General features: G+C 42.5%; 1 protein-coding gene across 1 annotated transcript in view; it reads right to left on the reverse strand.

The window, feature by feature from the left end:
* Kiaa2012 (KIAA2012 ortholog) overlaps positions 1–18,057 on the reverse strand; it is a 97,974-nt gene that overhangs the window by 73,734 nt on the left and 6,183 nt on the right. The window contains exons 3-7 of the mRNA XM_048345740.1: positions 10,862–11,021; positions 8,487–8,639; positions 3,592–3,734; positions 2,388–2,571; positions 1,950–2,092 (exon numbers count right to left, since the gene is read on the reverse strand). Of these exons, the coding sequence (XP_048201697.1) occupies positions 1,950–2,092; positions 2,388–2,571; positions 3,592–3,734; positions 8,487–8,639; positions 10,862–11,021 (783 nt within the window). The remainder of the gene's footprint in view (positions 1–1,949; positions 2,093–2,387; positions 2,572–3,591; positions 3,735–8,486; positions 8,640–10,861; positions 11,022–18,057) is intronic.

Consider the following 18,057-nt stretch of genomic DNA (forward strand, 5'->3'; position numbering starts at 1 on the left):
TGAACTCATGATCCTTCTGCCTTGGCCTCCCAAGTGGGGGGATTAAAGGCATTTGCCACCACAGCTGGAATCTATTGTGTGTGTGTGTGTATGTGTGTGTGTGTGTGTGTGTGTGTGTGTGTGTAAATATATGCTTTATTTATTTATGTATAGAGAAGACTCTCCTCTCATTACAGTTTAATTTGGTCCTTAGTAGAAAGTCTAAGCTTCCCCATACTTGTATAATTTAAACATAGCTGAAAAAGAAACACTGAGAAAAAGAGAGAGAGAGAGAGAGAGAGAGAGAGGAAAGGGAGGGAGAGAGAGATATGCAACATGGGAAGTAGAGGCTCCTGTTTCCAATTCAGAAGTTGCTGAAAATTTCACTTTTAGTTTGCAACTTTCAGCACATGATCTTGGCTCTATGAAATATATTAGGTGCTGGATTTCAGAGAGTTCTGTTTCACAGGAGGAAAAATGAAAACATTCTCCCATTTTTCAGTGCTCAAAAGAAGAAAAGTGATCAGAAACACACATAGGCATCCTGCATACTTAGAGAGTTGATTAAGGAAATTCTACCCAATTTATGCAGGGTCATATTTATAATTTTGAGACATTAAGAAAATGATTAGCCAAACACATGCACATAGGATCTTTATGTTCCTGGAGACCTTCCCTGTCCAGGTGCCGGCTGCCCACCAACTGCCCTTTTGTGAATACTGACCTTGTGCATTTTGTTAGACAAGGATTGCATTGAGAAATCTGTGTGGAAACTCAAATTATTTGTGTGAGGTAGGGCTGACAAGTCAAGACTTAATTTCTTTATTCCAATTAGAAATTTACACAGAGGTTTAATATAGTGGAAAATATTGCTTTCCTCTGTTGAGTGAATACATGGGTTGAGGGAAGGGACTCTTTCCTCTGGGCCTGGCTCCGTGCTGGGTTGACCCAGTGTGAGATCAAGGCTTTTCCTTAGACCGGTGGGGACAATGGTAGGTCAGGCCTGCCTTTTACTCCTGGTCCAAAGGAACCTGGGAAGACAAAGTCCATCTAGGGTTGATGGAAAGGTCTAGCTAAGTTCAGTCACAGGGAATTTGAGAAAATTCTGGACAGACTGAAAACATCTCACCGTGGTACCAGGAGCACAGAGGGTGCCCATGACTCGTTCAGGCCCCCTTCAGATGGCACGAGTCTTCACAGTTAACATTCCACTAGTTCCCAGTTGGACCTAAGATATGCTCCTAAAAGTACATCATCTCATCCTTTCTCCAGCTTTGAGGTTGGCATCATTAGCTGGCATACAGGTAAGGTCACTGTGGCTTAGTGCAGGAGTGACCTGTTGGTATTTACCAGCTGCTTCATGGCAGAACATTCTGGAGTCCTTGTGTATTCTCATTCATTATTGATTCATGCCTCCAAACCATGGAGACATATCAAATGTGAGGCAGGACCAGATTAGAGACTGCCAAGGACATCTTTAAGGAAAAAGGTGTTCTTGATTTCTGAAGGGAGTTGATAAATTTGCCCTACATTTTGCGAAGGTGAGAGACAGAGCTTCTATTGAACTGGATTCCCCACCAGCATTGTGAATTTGAAGTGGATCAATTGCTTTTAAGGTCAAATTCTATCCGTGTGTGTGTGTGTGTGTGTGTGTGTGTGTGTGTGTGTGTGTGTGTATGTTTAAACCAACCCAGTTCCTTAACAGAACAAAGGATTCTGTTGAATCCAGAGTGTCATAATAACATATGCTTTAAGGTATAACTGAGAACAGATGAAATTCCTAGCATTTTATGATTTCCAACATTAAATGACTACAGCTCCATTCCGACTCCACCTGGGGAGCTCAGATGTTAGGGGAACTAGTCTTCTGTTGAGATACCCCCTTGAGTCTTGAGATTAGGATTAATCCCACACAGATGTGCATGTACACACACACACACACACACACACACACACACACACACACACACCTTGGTTTTCTTTGCATCGGCAGGTGTGTTTTGTTCTAAGCCAGTGGCAGATGGTATAGGAGGGAGAAGGCATCCTTCAGCAGGAGGCTCCTGTGACAAGTGGCCACCTCTGGCCTGGCTGGGTTTCCTGTTCCTTTGTTTGTCTGTAGAAATGAGAGCTTGTTAGAGGCAGCTATTGGGGGATAACAGTTGATTTTCAACTTTTATCATTTTTTTGGCTGATGAAAATAGTCAGGGAGAGTGCTGGGCACTGAGATGGCCATAGCTTTAGCTAAGGCAGGATCAGGGGACCAAAGTCTCTGTCTCACATCCAGCTGGACTCTGGCAGTTATTTTCTAAGGTGAGTCAAGAAAGTGACATTCAGTGTGCTTGTGTTCTCAAGTGACTCTGAGGGATTAGATCTGCCCAGCCCAGTGAGGAAGACATTTGCCTTCTTACCGCTGAGATCTGCCTTTCTATTGGGGAAAGCGCCTCCATAAAATGTGATGTGGGATTTGTCACTCAGGAACTGAGAATGACCGATGCGGGCATGCCCAAGGGCCTTCCTGCAGGTTTGCTGTGTGCTTGCATTGTGGCTTTCCTCTGAAGCGTGAATACAAAGGTGATTCCCTGTTGATGTATCCTAGGGAACAACAGATGCACAGTCCTGTAAATAGGCCATCACAAAGGAACAGAACAACTTCCTGTAGCAGTCAGCCCTTGTGGCTAGATTTGTGGACCCAAGGATGAAATTTCTTTTGCAAGCTGGGAAGACAAATAAGGTTATAATAGTAAGCTCTCTAATACTGTTTATTAGTCTGAAACACTTTATGATTGGTGATAGACATATAACTATGAGTGCTTTCTTACCAATACAATTGAAAAATCAAAAGGAAGTGGTTGCATTATCATAAAATATCTCTCCTCTTCCACTGTGTGCTTCTTTTCCCTCTTCCTATTTTTCTTGGCATGTGACCTGCTTAACCAAGCAAGTTTGTTCAAGATGGAAGCAGGTATTGTCTGTGTTGCTCTGAATGTTATTGCAACACACACACACACACACACACACACACACACTCCTTAGAGTTTAGAAAGCCTTTTTACATTTTAACTCACTTAATCCTGTAGTGGCCATATATATATGTATACATATACATATATATGTATATTTATATACATATATATATGATTACAGTTTCATTTGGAAGATGGGCTCAAAGTTGGAAAGTTTCTCAGATAGGTTTATTAGAACTAGCAAGCAGTAGACTCAAACTAAGGCCAAGAGATCTTTTTTTTTTCTTTTTCTGGACAAGTCTTCCACTGCCTAGGTGGGGCTGAGGAGTCAGGGAGAGGGGCTGTGATCTTGTAATGTGAAATAACATGGAGCTAAACAGAATCAAGCTGATGACTTCTTAGCCATATGTGTACTGTCACTTTCTGGGAAGATTACATATTTCCCAAATGCATTTGTCTATAGACATCTATTCTTTTTTTTCAAGGAGCATCTGACAATGGTAGGATTAAACAGGTGACATTTTGGGTGAAAGTAGCCAAAGGGTCAAATCGCTCTTTTCTAGAGAAGCCCAAGAAATGATGAAGGGAGAGAGAATCTCCTCTAAAGTCAAGAAGAACAATGACAGAAGGGAACCAACAGAAATGGTACCTCGGCCCGGGCTTCATCTTCTTGCTGGGGCTGCTTCCTGAGTGGTAGCAGGTGAGTCCCCTGACTGCCATGGTTCTGGGCCGTAGAGCTATGATCCACATATTGAGCAGGCCCAACTTCTTCTTCATCCAGGCCCTGTTGACCTACAAATGTGACACTGGCTGAGCTGGACAAGGTGGCTGGGAAATAGGCATGGTACTGCTGTTGCTTCCTCTATACTTAGTGCTTCTCAGAACAACAACAAAAAAAAATGTTCCTTCCTGGCCCTTGTTTCTCCTGCCCGCCCCCTTTATTTTTGTATTTCTGATAATGACTCCATGGAAATGGCAGCTCAAGGTGTCAGGAAATTCAGGGTGGAAGCTTTGCTACCTGGGCACAGTTTCCTCATCTGTAATATAGATTGAATTCTTACTCTTGTTTCCTTGCTGAGGGTTCAGGTAGTGACAGTGACAGCCCTGTGTGCACTGTGAGGATGGTGGATGGTGGTGGTGTTCCCCACGGTTATCCTGAGCTGTTGTTGTTGAGATACTGAGTCTAAAGCAAGCTTTTGGGGTTCCTGGGAATCCCCTGGTTGTTTACTTGGGAAAACCTCTACAGAGAACAGTGGAGCTGATCTGCTTCTTAGCACTGTGGATTTACCCTGTCTGCAGCCCTCAGGAAGGATCTGAGTCAACAGATGACTCTAGCATAGTTAACAAATCTTTCACCAATGGTTTAAAGGGTCCTGCAGCAATTTTCATCACTTACTCAAGGTAGATTTATTGCTGAAACATCCTGGCAAAACTTTCTTGTTTGGAGCCAAGCTTCAGTCATACCTCTACTCCCAGCATGCAACTTGGTGAAACAAAGTCGGATTGTCTTTCAACCAAGGGCTCCGCATGCCTTCAGAGGTTCTTATGGGATAGGGACCACTGGACTTGCAGAGTTCATTCTCCTCCCTCCCAGTTCTGTAATCCACCTTCCCTTTAGGCTCCCCAGTCTTTGCCTGCCTTCACCATGGGTACCACTGGGCTAAGAGTCAAATGCCCATAGGTGAGGCTGCTCCCTCCCTCCAGCTCTTTTCTTCTGCTCATTGGCTCCTGAAGGTCACTGTGGTTTGAACTTGTTCCAGGAGTTCTGGTAAATGAGAGGCAGGCTGAGGCTTAGGTTCAGAAGCCTGCCTAGGCTTTACTAGTCTAGGAAGCCTAATGGGCCCTGGGGATTCCTCATTAGTCTCATTAGCTTGCCTCCCAAGAAGACCCTTACCCTCACAGAGTATAGCACCAAGGACCTTTTTTTTTTTTTCTACTCTAGAATGACTCATGGGTGTTAAGCTAGATGGCTGGTCTAGCTTTCTTGGTCATGTTCACCTGGAACCAGATATACTGCCGGGGGTGGAGGAAGTGAAACTCCAGCCAAATGGCCACTTCCTTAACTGGCTTATACCTGAGTGTCTAAGATGGGCATGGGCATTATAGGTAGGAGGCTTAAGGGAGGTCATTTCCTTTTGGCCATATCCCAGATGAGGGTAAATATGTGATTCAATCTATGTATTAGTTATCAAGAATTTTTTTCTCTGTAAATATCATTTGGTGCTCTCTCTCTCCCTCTCTCTCTTTCTCTCTCTCTCTCTCTCTCTCTTTCCCTCTCTCCCTCCCTCTTTGCCAGTCATGAGGCTTGAACTCGGGGCCTAGGTACTGTCCCTGAGCTTTTGTGCTCAAGGCTAATGCTCTACCACTTGAACCACAACTACACTTTCAGCTTTTTGCTGGTTGATCAGAGATAAGAATGTCACAGACTTTCCTGCCTGAGCTGGCTTTGAACCACTATCCTTAGATCTCAGCCTCCTGTGTAGTTAGGATTACAGGCATAAACCACCAGCACCTGGCTCTTGGCTCATTATTTAGGCTTCATAGAAACAAGTTTGCAAGAAAAATACTGCAAGTTTCAGTTGTTGAAACTTAGCCTGTTTGTCCCTCAAACTATGGGTTCAGATCATTTGAATATGTGGACTTGGGATAACAATCTAGAGCTTTTTCATCTCTGTTCTCACCTGTAATTTCTCACAACCCACAGAGGAAGAAATGAAAATAACACTGCTCACATTTGACAAAAGATTGAACTGAGGAATCAAGGAGCACAGTGACATGGCCAGAATTTCATTGTTGGGGGATCTGGGGATGTAGCAGGATGTTTTTACTTCTGCAGATGAAGTATTTGGCAAAGAGAGGGAGGCTAAGGGAAGATTGAATTAAAACTATCCATCAGAGCTGAGTGCCAGTGGCTCATGCCTATAATCCTAGCTACTCAGGAGGCTGAAATCTGAGGATTAGGATTCAAAGCCAGCTCAGGCAAATAAGTCTGTGACATTCTTATCTCCAATTAACTAGCAAAAAGCTGAAAGAGTAGCTGTGGCTCAAGTGGTAGAGCATTAGCCTTGAGCACCAAAGCTCTGAGACAACAGAAGGACCTGAGTTCAAGTAAAACAAACACACAAACCTATGTAACAGAGCTCAAGCTAGAGCCTCTGAGTTCCTTGACCTTCCTTGAAAGTAGATTTTTCTGATGCTTGTGACCATGGGCAATTGGGCATTGTAATTAGTAATTATGTTTAAAAAACAAAAAGCTAAGGAAGTCTATAATTAACATTTATTGAACATATACTATGTTATGTGCCAGGTATATCATTAGTTCATTGAACTCCCACATACATCTCTGTGAAGTAAAAGTGGTATTCTCACCCCCATTTTGTAAATGAGGAAAGTGAGGCCCAGAAAGGTCACATGGCTTGGGATCTGGTGCTAAGGGTCATGTGTTGAATCCCTATCTCCTACTGTGTCACTGTGTTCTGCTTGATTGTATCAGCTCCTTGGTAGACGACATCATTTGGAGAAGTCACTGATCCCTTGCAGTGCAGATGGCACCCTTAAATGGAAGCACCTCAATCACTGTCCAGTATTTAGGGGCCCTAGGGTATCAAAGTATAAGGACCTTGGTTGAAATGGTAGGAATTTTGGAAGAGAGACAGCATACAGCAATTGTGAGCTAGCATGCCACCCGGGAAAGCACTAGGGTCCCATCCCGGTGACATGGGGTGGACATGGGTCCAGAAATTTGAGTTCATCACTGCCCTAAAATCAAGGGGTCTCAGTTTTGATTCACAGCAACAAAGTACACAGAGACCCTCACGTTATATATCTGAGGATTCACTTAAAATTGCTTGACCAACCTCTTTTTAAAATTTTCTTATTTTCATCTTTGGTCAGTCATGGGGCTTGACCTCTGAGCCTGGGTGCTGTCCCTGAACTCTTCCACTCAAGGCTAGCACTCTACCACTTGAGTCACAGCACTGCTTCCAGTTTTCTGGTGGTTAATTGGAGATAAGAGTCTCATGGACTTTCCTGCCTAGGCTGGCTTTGAATGCAATCCTCAGATCTCAGCCTCCTGAGGAGCTAGGACTACAGATGTAAGCCACTAATGCCGGGCTTGACAAACCCTTTTCATGTAGACAAGTATCTTTTTTTATTTTTATTTTTTGCTATACCTGGGGCTTGAACTCTGGGCCTGGGTGCTATCCCTGAGCTTCTTTTGCTCAAGATTAGAGCTCTAGCACTTGAGCCACAGCACCACTTCTGGTTTTTTGGTGGTTAATTAGAGGTAAGAGTTTCATGGACTTTACTGACTGGGCTGACTTAGAACCTCGATCCTCGGATCTCAGCCTCCTGAGTAGCTAGGATTACAGGCCCCAGCGCCTGGCTTTAGGCAGGTATTCTTAGCCCACCCAGGTTATGACCAGAATTCCTAGGCACCAGTGTTGAGACTTGTTTGATGGTGCTAGGCTCTAAAAAAACTATCTTTTCCCAGGGCAGGGCATGATCTGCCATTGCCATTGTTTCTAGAAAATTCCTTTTTGATCTTAGAGAAATTGCCTTTCTATTGTATCAGGCTCGTGTTCTTTCCTTTTCTCAAGATCCTGGTCTTTGTCCATTTTTGCTGATTGGGTATCTTCCCCTCATCTCCTTCATCAAAGGCAACTGCTGGCTCTTTTATTACTTCAACTTCCCCAAAACACTATTGACAGGTAAAATCCCCACAGTGCAGAGCAGCTCACAGGTAGACCACAATCATGTGCTGTGCAGTGATGACATAGATCCTAATGTGCTCCTTACAGAGATGAGCACACAGAAGCTCAAAAGTGACTCGCTTAAGATCTGACATCTAGTAAATAAGAAAACATCCATGGCAATGCACATTTCTGATTCCAAAAGCCTGCTTTTTAAAAACATGTTATTACCATAAGAAAATCATAGGGTTCAAGAATATTAGAGTAGGGCTGGGAATGTGGCGTAGTGGTAGGGTGCTTGCATAGCATGCAAGAAGCCCTGGGTTCGCTTCCTCAGTACCACATACACAGAAAAAGCTGGAAGTGGCGCTCTGACTCAAGTGGTACAGTGCTAGCCTTGAGCCAAAGAAGCTCAGGGACAGCGCCCAGGCCCTGAGTTCAAGCCCCAGGACTGGCAAAAAAAAAAAAAAAGAATATTAGAGTAGAACAAACCCAGGATACCATCTAAAATCTATAGTTCAGACCTGTGCAGTTCAATAAATAGCCACTAGCCACATATAACTATTGATATGTAAACTGAGAAAAACTAAATGAAATAAGAAACTCTGCTTCATAGTTGCAGTAGTACATTTCAAATGCTCACTACACCCAAGCAACCACTATATTGAATAGTACATAAAGAACCTTCCATTACTTCCAACAGTACTATTGGACAGTACTGGACTAGCCTAATCCCTTATTTTGCAGATGAAGACAACAAAACCTAGAATCTGTAGTTATTATTTTGAAAACTCTATTTTAAGGTGTTCAGAAAACCAAGCACCTGAACACTAGCCATAAAATCAACATGTACCTTGATCAAAAGGTTTTCCTTGTTGAATCCAAAATGGAGGGAAGACAGGCAGGAGATGGTATTTGGGGGGTACACTTGAAAGATCCTGCTGTGGCCTGCGATTCTTTGGCACATTAATTCTGTCCTGGAGCAGCACAGAATCCTTGATGTATCCTGAAGGGTAGGTCAGGTAGTTATTGGTAGCATCTAGCTTTCTGGAGATGACTATAAGTTCCCTCACTAATTTTGGCTTGGACAGACATTAAAAAAGAGAAGGATTTAAAAGAAAATAATCAACTAGAGACCATGGAAGTTTCTCTCTCCAAGGTCTTGCTTGGGTACTTCTGGTCCTCTGTCTTGTGTGTGCTTCTTCCATTTCTCCATTCCCTAAAACTGGAAAACAAACAAACAAACAAACATGGCTGCTGTCTTGGCATTGTGTTGCTGCTTGCGTTGTTCCAGGAGGGGAGATTCAACAGCAGTGATTGTATCCTGCTGGCTCCTTTAGTCCTCAGGATCAGCAGCATTCCCAATAGTCATTTCTTCAAGTATTTATGGAAAGCTTAAACAACAGTCCTGCCCCTCTGCTAGGCACTTGGGTAGAGACAGAGGAGCTACACATGGGTCCCCTTTAAAGGCATTCATCATCTGTTGTAGAGACAGCTTTCCTGTGCTTAGCTGTGTACTGGTAAGATGTCAGAAAATGAGAAACTTGCTATTGTCTGGAGTTGTCAAAAAAAAAAAAGTCTTTGTAGAAGACATGGACTTGAAGAGCTTGGGAGGGTTTATCATGAAGTGGAACCAAAAGGGGCAGAGAGCATACTAGAATCATGAAGCTGGTCACCTCTGAGATGGGAGAGGAGAGCATGGTAAGGACACTGGGCTAGAGTGTGGCTTCCCACCAATGTCACCACTGTTGCTCCAGCTTGAGGGCATCCTTTCAAGGGGGGACTTTGGCAAGGGGCCTCTTGCATCTAAGCGTTCTTTGCTTAGGTCACATATTTAGCCATATGGTTCCTAGGGAGGGGTCTGAGACATTTTGTGTTGTGTAGAGGGATCTCCAGCCTTAAAGATGTTGGGCCTAGATTATAAGGCAGTGGTCTGCACCACCTAGGCCCTATCCAATGATAAATATATTTTTGGTTAAGAGGCACTTCTCTCACAAGTGTCAAATAAATACAATCGTCTGTATGTACATGGAATTGTCACCAAAGTTAAACCAGTTGCCACCCCAGCCCACATCTCTCATTTTGCTTCAAGTTAGTACTTACTGGGCAGAGAGATATTTTCTCTCCTTTCCCAGGGTAAACATATAAAGTAAAAAAGAAAGCCAGGATTCCTTTGGTCTTCTCTGTTAGTTGATGCTAAAAAGTTACAAACATCAGCGTGGGAACTGGCCCAGCTTACCCTAACCCCTCATCCACAATAAGTATGCCAGATAAAATACAGGATGCCCAGCTACATCTAAGTTTCAGATAAACAATGAATACCTTTTTTTTTCTTTTTTCTTTTGCCAGTCCTGGGGCTTGGACTCAGGGCCTGAGCACTGTCCCTGGCTTCTTTTCGCTGAAGGCTAGCATTCTGCCACTTGAGCCACAGCGCCACTTCTGGCCTTTTCTATATATGTGGAGCTGAGGAATCGAACCCAGAGCTTCATGTATAGGAGGCAAGCACTCTTGCCACTAGGCCATATTCCCAGCCCCAACAATGAATGCTTTTAAAAGAAGATGCATTTGTGCTAAATCTTGCAAGTTTAAGTGCGTGGAGATATGTGTGCCTATGCTAAGTCTGGCAGTTCAAATCCCCATTTCCTGTTTTTGAAGTCTATGCAGAGTGAATTGGAGTTTTCCAGTCTACAGAAGAATGCACCACACTCCGGAGGGGATTTTGTGGGAGAGCTCCATATTTGCATTTTGTGAGAGAGTTTTCGCGTTTGCATTTCCTGGAGGACCTGAGATCACCTGAGACAGAGCCACTAAGTGTTGGGAAGACTGTGAGCAATATTATTAGGGAAGATCTCACATCTGGTCCCAGCTCTGCTTTTGGCTAAATGACTTTGGATAAATACTTTGCTTCTTTGTATCTCTCTCTCCGCCACCTCCCCCAGCCCCCCCACACCACTCTTCACTCTGAGTCCTATGAATGGGGAAGATTGGGTAGAAAGTTTGGGCTTGGTGTGTGGTATGTGAGGTTCTGAGTGTGAGGGGTGGAAGTAAAGGTAAGGCTCCTGGCTGCCCTTCCTTCTGCAAATGTGGAGGAGAGAAAGGGTCAGACAGGGTGTGTTGGAGGCCTGTGGGCTACCGGGGCAGGGGGACTTGGCTTTAATACCAAACTGGTTTGATATTTCCAGCAGAAGGAGAGATGCTGAGGTTCACCCCTCCCACTTCCCCACTGACCTGCATACTGGAGTCTGTACATGGTGTTGGGGGTCCATGTCCTCAAGAGTCCTCGCAGGTATCTCTTGGCTGAATAACCAGGCTGGATCTGCCGTTGGGCCTGGATCCCGGGCTGACTTCGGAAGTAGAGGTAAGGTTGCCAGGCAATGTCCTGTTCCCTCTGTGGGGACATCAGTCAGGAAACAGCACAGCTGCAGAGCCTCCAAGCCTCTCAGTAATCCAGAGATGCCCAGAAGGTGCCAGAAGGCACCAAAAAACCAGATGCCTTGGTTAATAGACATAAACCTGGAACCCACAGAGCAAAGCTGGGAAAAGTCCCTGCAGATTTTCAGTTGGAAAGAGAAGGAGGAATGATGAATACCAGACCCTATGTTGAAGACAGAGCCTCAGAAGAAAACCCATTACCCAGTTCAGCCTGAGGAAATCATGTTTCAATCCCTCCAAAAATGTCTCTGTCCTGCAGTGGGAAAGCTGGTGTGTAAATCAGCCTCTGCACTGTGTTTTTAACACAGATATTGGGACAGACACACAGGGAGCCTGGCATTTTGAAACTATTTGGCTTGATTGCATTTCATTTCAGCTAGCAGAGTTTTCTGAGAACCTTTCTGGCAAAGTCGGTTCTGCCATGCATGACTTTGTGGGAGGATAAATGGATAATAACATCATACAATTCAGTAGGAGTTTATATTATTTACAAAGACCTTTTACCTCATTATAATCTTAAAAGGTGGAGTGAGTTAACACTTAAATGATGCAGAAACTCTCAGGATGATTGGTTAAGCACAGATTAGCAAACATGTGGTACCTGTATTGATATCTTTGCCCCTTTGTCCATGGCAGGCATCACTAATCAATCGTGGCATTCTTGTTATCTGATTGAATATAATCTCAGAATCCATTCTGCATTTTTTTGTGTGTGTATTGGCATCTGGACTTGAACTCAGGGCCTCAAACACCTGCTCATGGCTGATACGCTATCACTATGCTGTGCCTACAGCCTTCGTTTTTTCTAGTTAATTGGAGATGTAGTCCTTGGTGGAAGGATTCAATGAACCGAGCTATATAAAGTACATGCTCAATACTTGCCGTAGGTGGTTTAAAAACACCTTTCTGTTTATTGTTAATTAGTCTGTCACTTTGATCCTCCATTCTCCCACTTAAGAATACTTGTGACTGCATTGGGCCTATCCAGACAATACATAGTAATACCCTCATTTTAAGGTCATCTGTCCTGACAGCAATGGAGCACACACCTGTAATTGCAGCACACAAAGAGCAGGGGTAAGAAAGTGAGAGTTCAAGGCCAGCCCTGAGCTACATAGCAAAACCCAAACTCAAAAAACCAAGAGCTAGGGCTGGGGATATGGCCTAGTGGCAAGAGTGCCTGCCTCATATACATGAGGCCCTGGGTTCGATTCCCCAGCACCACATATACAGAAAATGGCCAGAAGTGGCGCTGTGGCTCAAGTGGCAGAGTGCTGGCCTTGAGCAAAAAGAAGCCAGGGACAGTGCTCAGGCCCTGAGTCCAAGCCCCAGGACTGGCCAAAAAAAACCCCAAGAGCTAGGGATGTAACATATATAACTATGTATAGAAATAAACACAGAACATGAATCTAATTAAAAATCTACTTAGTATGAGAAGGTGGAAGGGTAAAAGGAAGATAAAAGGTGAATAAATTTGAGATACATTGCAAGTCTACATAGAACTTTAAAGAAGCTGTTGATCAATGGGGAGGGGCAGAGAAAGAAACAGGCTATATTTGGGTTGCTAATCAAATAGCCTTTTGGTTTGTTTGCTTTTTTTGTTTTCAGAGCTAGGGATTTAATCCAGAGACTTGCACATGCTAGGAAAACACTGAGCTCATAAGTCAGAGACGTTATTGGGGGAAGGGAATAGTCTACTATTTTTGTGTGCTAGTCCTGGGGCTTGAACTTAGGGTCTGGGCACTGTCTCTGAGCATTTTTTGTTCAAGGCTAGCACTCTATAACACTCAGCTTGTTGGTGGTTAATTGGAGGTAAGAGTCTCACAAACTTTCCTGCCTGGGCTAGCTTCAATTCATGGTCCTCAGATCCCATCCTCTTGAGTAGCTAGGATTACACGCATGAGCAACCAGCACCAAACTGTGTCTTGCTTTTAAATCTAGGCTACTGCTCTGTCTTTTTTTTTTTTTTTTTTTTTTTTTTTGCCAGTCCTGGGCCTTGGACTCAGGGCCTGAGCACCATCCCTGGCTTCTTCCCGCTCAAGGCTAGCACTCTGCCACCTGAGCCACAGTGCCCCTTCTGGCCGTTTTCCATATATGTGGTGCTGGGGAATCGAACCGTGAGCTTCATGTATAGGAGGCAAGCACTCTTGCCACTAGGCCATATTCCCAGCCCCTGCTCTGTCTTTTGATTGATAAGACTGTTAAGATTTAACATTAATATCAAAAGGTATATCGTATTTCCTTTGATCCTTTGCTGTCTTTTTTCTTTTTTCAGCTTTGGGACTCTACTAATCTGATAAGTTTATTCTTTTTTGTATTTTTCTGTTTTGCATTTTCTTCTGTGCATTAAGATTCATTTCAGTATTTTTTACAGGCTGGTTTAGTAGTTTTAAGTTCCTTTAGCTTTTGTTTATCATAGATGATTTTTATTTTTCCCTCAACTATGAAAAATAGTTTCACTAGACTACATTGGCAAATGTTCTTTTAGGGCTTGAATTTTATGCCCTTCCCTGCCCCTCCTTACAGTCATTATTCTAATGGGTGTGCCCATTATATGTTTATTCTCTTCTGCAGCTTTCAATATTCTGTCTTTATATATGTATATATATATGTATATATATATATATATATTTTTTTTTTTGCCAGTCCTGGGGCTTGTCAGGGCCTGAGCACTGTCCCTGGCTTCTCTATGCCCAAGGCCAGCACTCTGCCACTTGAGCCACAGCACCACTTCTGGCCATTTTCTATATATGTGGTGCTGGGGAATTGAACCCAGGGCTTCATGTATACGAGGCAAACACTTTTGCCACTAGGCCATATTCCCAGCCCCTATAAAAAATATTTTTGAGACAGCCTGTTTCCCAGACTAGCTTTAAACAACTGGTCTCAAGTGATTTTTTTTCTGCTTCCTGATTAGGTGGACTATAAGCATTTCCAAATGAGCCTGGCTTAATAAAAGAAAAAAATAAGAAAATGCTTGAAGTGATGGAAATGCTAACTACCCTGGATGTATTATATATATATATATATATATATATATATATATATATATATATATATATATACACCCTGCCCTCCATAGGTATATACAATTAAAATGATGATGATGATGAGAGGCAGTCACCATCCTTGCCTTCTTTATACTTGCATGGCACACCAGTTTAGTCCGTGTTTTCTCAGACTGTTTTATATCAAGTGCTACTGGGACATAAATCTACCTTTCTCATTAGATCTCACACTCCTGTTAGTTACAATTATGCTCTCTTCCTGCCATAGTCTGGCAACTATCATGATATCCAATGACTGTAGAAATCTGTTACATGTCAGCACTACTCTGGCACTGGCTACTTAATAACTGCACACTAGTCGTTAATTCAGTTGAATGGAAAGATGTAATTATTTAATCTCTAGTTCCCCATGACTCCCTGCCCTGTTCCCAGCAGTTCTGATTCCAGCCTGAAGTCCTGCTCTCAGGAATAGGACTGGTCTTAGTGTACTCTGGCAAAGAGCGAATGTTAGCACAGACAGTGACTATCCACTGTTGTACCTACGTAGTTGTGAGTGGAGACAGTCCCGGGACTGTGCACCTGGACAGAGGTGGGGGCAGGGTGAGAGGGGAAGAGATGTGACATCACAGCTGAAAGCCTGAAAAGACTTCTGCAGGCGCTACCTGGCTTAAATCAGCCTTGCACATTTTCAGCCAGCCCCTTTCTCTGCAGGTCTAATCGCTAAGATTTTGTGCTAATGATGCAATCTCTCTATACATCATTGACATACCAGGCCATATAGAAGAAAATAATGAAACAATTAAAATTTTCTCATGAATGCAATATAGTAACAGGTTTTGATTCTTGATCAAATAATTTGGCATCAAAGGTTTTTTTTCTTTTTTTTTTTTTAATGCTAGTCCTAGGTGCTGTCCCTTAGCTTTTTCACTTTTTCTCTCAAGCCTTGAGACACAGCTTCATTTTTTTTTTTTTTTTGTGATTAATTGGAGCTAAGAGCCTCATGGATTTTTCTACCAATGTTGACTTCAAACTGCAATCCTCGGATCTCACTCTTGTGAGTAGCGAGGATTACAGACGTGAGCCACCAGAGCCCAAGTAAATGCTTTTTATTTTGATGAAATCTAACTTATCTATTTTTTCCCTTTTTGCTTATGTTTTGGTGTCATAACCAAGAGGTTGCCAAATGCAAATCGTGAAGCTTTTCTCCCAGGTTTTCTTCTAAGAGTTTCAGTTTTAGCTCTTATATATTTAGGTCTTTGCTACATCTTGAGTTCATTTTTTAAATAGTGTAAGGTAAGAACCCAACTTCAGTTTGGATACTGGCACATGCATGTGTGCGCGTGCACACACACATGCACAAAATTAAAAAAAAAGGTTTTGTGCCACAAAAGACCCTATTATGTGGGTGCTGGTGGCTTACACCTGTACCCCTAACTACTCAGGAGGCTGAGATCTGAGGATGGTGTGGTTCAAAGCCAGCCCGGGCAGAAAAGTCCATGATACTCTTATCTCCAGTTAACCACCAGAAAACAGGAAATAGTACAGTGGCTCAAAGTAGTAGAGCACTAGGCTTGAGCAAAAGAGCTCAGGGATAGTGTCCAGGCCCTGATTTCAAGCCCACCATCCCCAACAACAAAATGATACTATTAGAGTGAAAAAATGACCTGCAGAATAAGAAGAAATATTTGTAAAATTCATTTAGAATATTTAAGAACTTTTACAACTCGCCAATAAATACTGGCCCAATTTAAGAATTAGCAAATAACTTGAATAGATATTTTGTCAAAAAGGTGCTCCAAAATTGAAGGTTTTTTTTTCCTCCTAAAGGACATATAAATAATGGCGATGAAGCACATGACAAAATGCTCAATGTCAACTGTCTCTAGGGAGGTGTAAATCAAAACTGCAGTGAGATGCTTTGTCACTATTAGAATGGTTACCATGAAAATTAAAAGAGAAGACAAAAGCCCAGTGTGAGTGAGGATATAGAGAAATGAGAACGCAGAATTACCATGTCATCTGCCATTTCACTTCTGGATATAGTCATAGAAGAACTGAAAGCAGAAATACAAACTGATACTTTTGTACTTGTGTTCTTAAGACATTCTTCATGGTAGCCAAAATTTGAAAGCAATCCAAGTGTCCTCCGATGGATGTGTGCATTAAGAGAAATGTGATACACACATACACAATGGAATATTACCTAGATTTCAAAAGGAGTGCAATTCTGGTACATGTTGCAACATGAATGAACTTTAAAGACATTAGATTAAGTGAAATGAACCAGACATGAAAGATCAGACACAGTGATCCCACTCACGAAGTACTTAAAGGAGTTAAATTCATAGAAAATGAAGTAGAAAAGAGGATGTCAGGGACTGGGGGAATGAGATGTTAATGTGGAATCGACACACAGCTTCTGTTAGGTAGCATGAAACAAAATTTGAAAATGGATGATAGTAGTGATTGTACCACAGTGTGAATGTACTTCTTGTCACTGACTAGTACGTATAATGATAGTTAAGATGGTTGTCATGACGTCAAATGAGTTAATAAGATATAAAGATTAGAATGGTGACTGGTATAATAGAAAGTTCTAGGTAAGTGTTAGCTACTATTATTATAAAACAATATGTAGTATAAAATATATAGTAATATATAATATAACTATATAATTTATGTTTGCTATGCAAAGAAGCTGATGGATGAAGGACATAAAGGCTTGACAAACAAGAGTCTATTGGATCATATATAAGGTGAACTATAAAAATGTTGTCCATAATGATTGATTTTAATGAAAATCTGATTTGTTTCCTTAGAATTATAAAAGGGTTAGCTTAAGGAATATTTTACAAAATTTGGAGAAGACCCCAAATTTTCCACTGCTTTTTTATGCAGTGCTGGAGATGAGCCCCCCAAGTTTTTTTTTTTTTTTTTTTTTTTTTGTTGTTGTTCTAGGGCTTGAACTTAGAGCTTTGTACTTGTTAGGCAGATATTCTACCACTTGAACTACATTTGCCACCCTTTTTGCTCTGATTACTTTTGATATAGGATCTCACTTTTTGTCAATCTGGCCTGGACTTTGATCCTCCTAGTTGTGCTTTCTGTTATGAGGCTAGATGCATGCTAGCACATCAGCATTGCTGCTGCTGCTGTTGAGACTGAAGATCTCTCAAGTTTCTTTCTTTCTTTCTTTTTTTTTTTTTTTTTGGCCAGTCCTGGGCCTTGGACTCAGGGCCTGAGCACTGTCCCTGGCTTCTTCCCGCTCAAGGCTAGCACTCTGCCACTTGAGCCACAGCGCCGCTTCTGGCCGTTTTCTGTATATGTGGTGCTGGGGAATCGAACCTAGGGCCTCGTGTATCCGAGGCAGGCACTCTTGCCACTAGGCTATATCCCCAGCCCCTCAAGTTTCTTGTTCAGGCTGGTCAGGGTCCATGATTCTACTTCTCTTAGTCTCTCTAGTAGCTCCGATTACAGATGTAAGCTACTGTGCTTGTCACACCACAGCCACTTTTTATGAATGCAGTGAAAACTGGGAGTTGTATTTTTTCTTCAAGGAACATGTCAGTAGTGGAACTTTGAATTCGGTTAGCTGTCCAAGCTCCACTTATTGCTCTATGGCTTAGTTGTATAATTTAGGTAAGTTATTTCATGTCAGTCTCTATTTTTTCTTCCTTTAAATTGGAGGCAATCCTAGCACTCAGCTAGGACTATAGATGGAGTATACAAATGGAGCGATGCTAAAAATGCTAAAACAAACAAACAAACAAAAATAAATAAAACCAAAAAACAACTGAGGCCCAACAAGAGATGTCAGTGTGTGAGTGCTGTAGACATTACTTTTGAACTCAGAGGCTGGGCTGACAATGTTTCTCTTACAACTACGTTTGTCATAGCCTCTACCTCTGCTCAAATGAATGCACTGGAGGAAGAAGAGCACAGCCTGTCACTTTCTCCCTCTCACATCCCTGCTGCCTCCATGAC

This window comes from Perognathus longimembris, chromosome 4 (genome assembly GCF_023159225.1).
Source record: "Perognathus longimembris pacificus isolate PPM17 chromosome 4, ASM2315922v1, whole genome shotgun sequence".
Classification (NCBI taxonomy): Eukaryota; Metazoa; Chordata; class Mammalia; order Rodentia; family Heteromyidae; genus Perognathus; species Perognathus longimembris.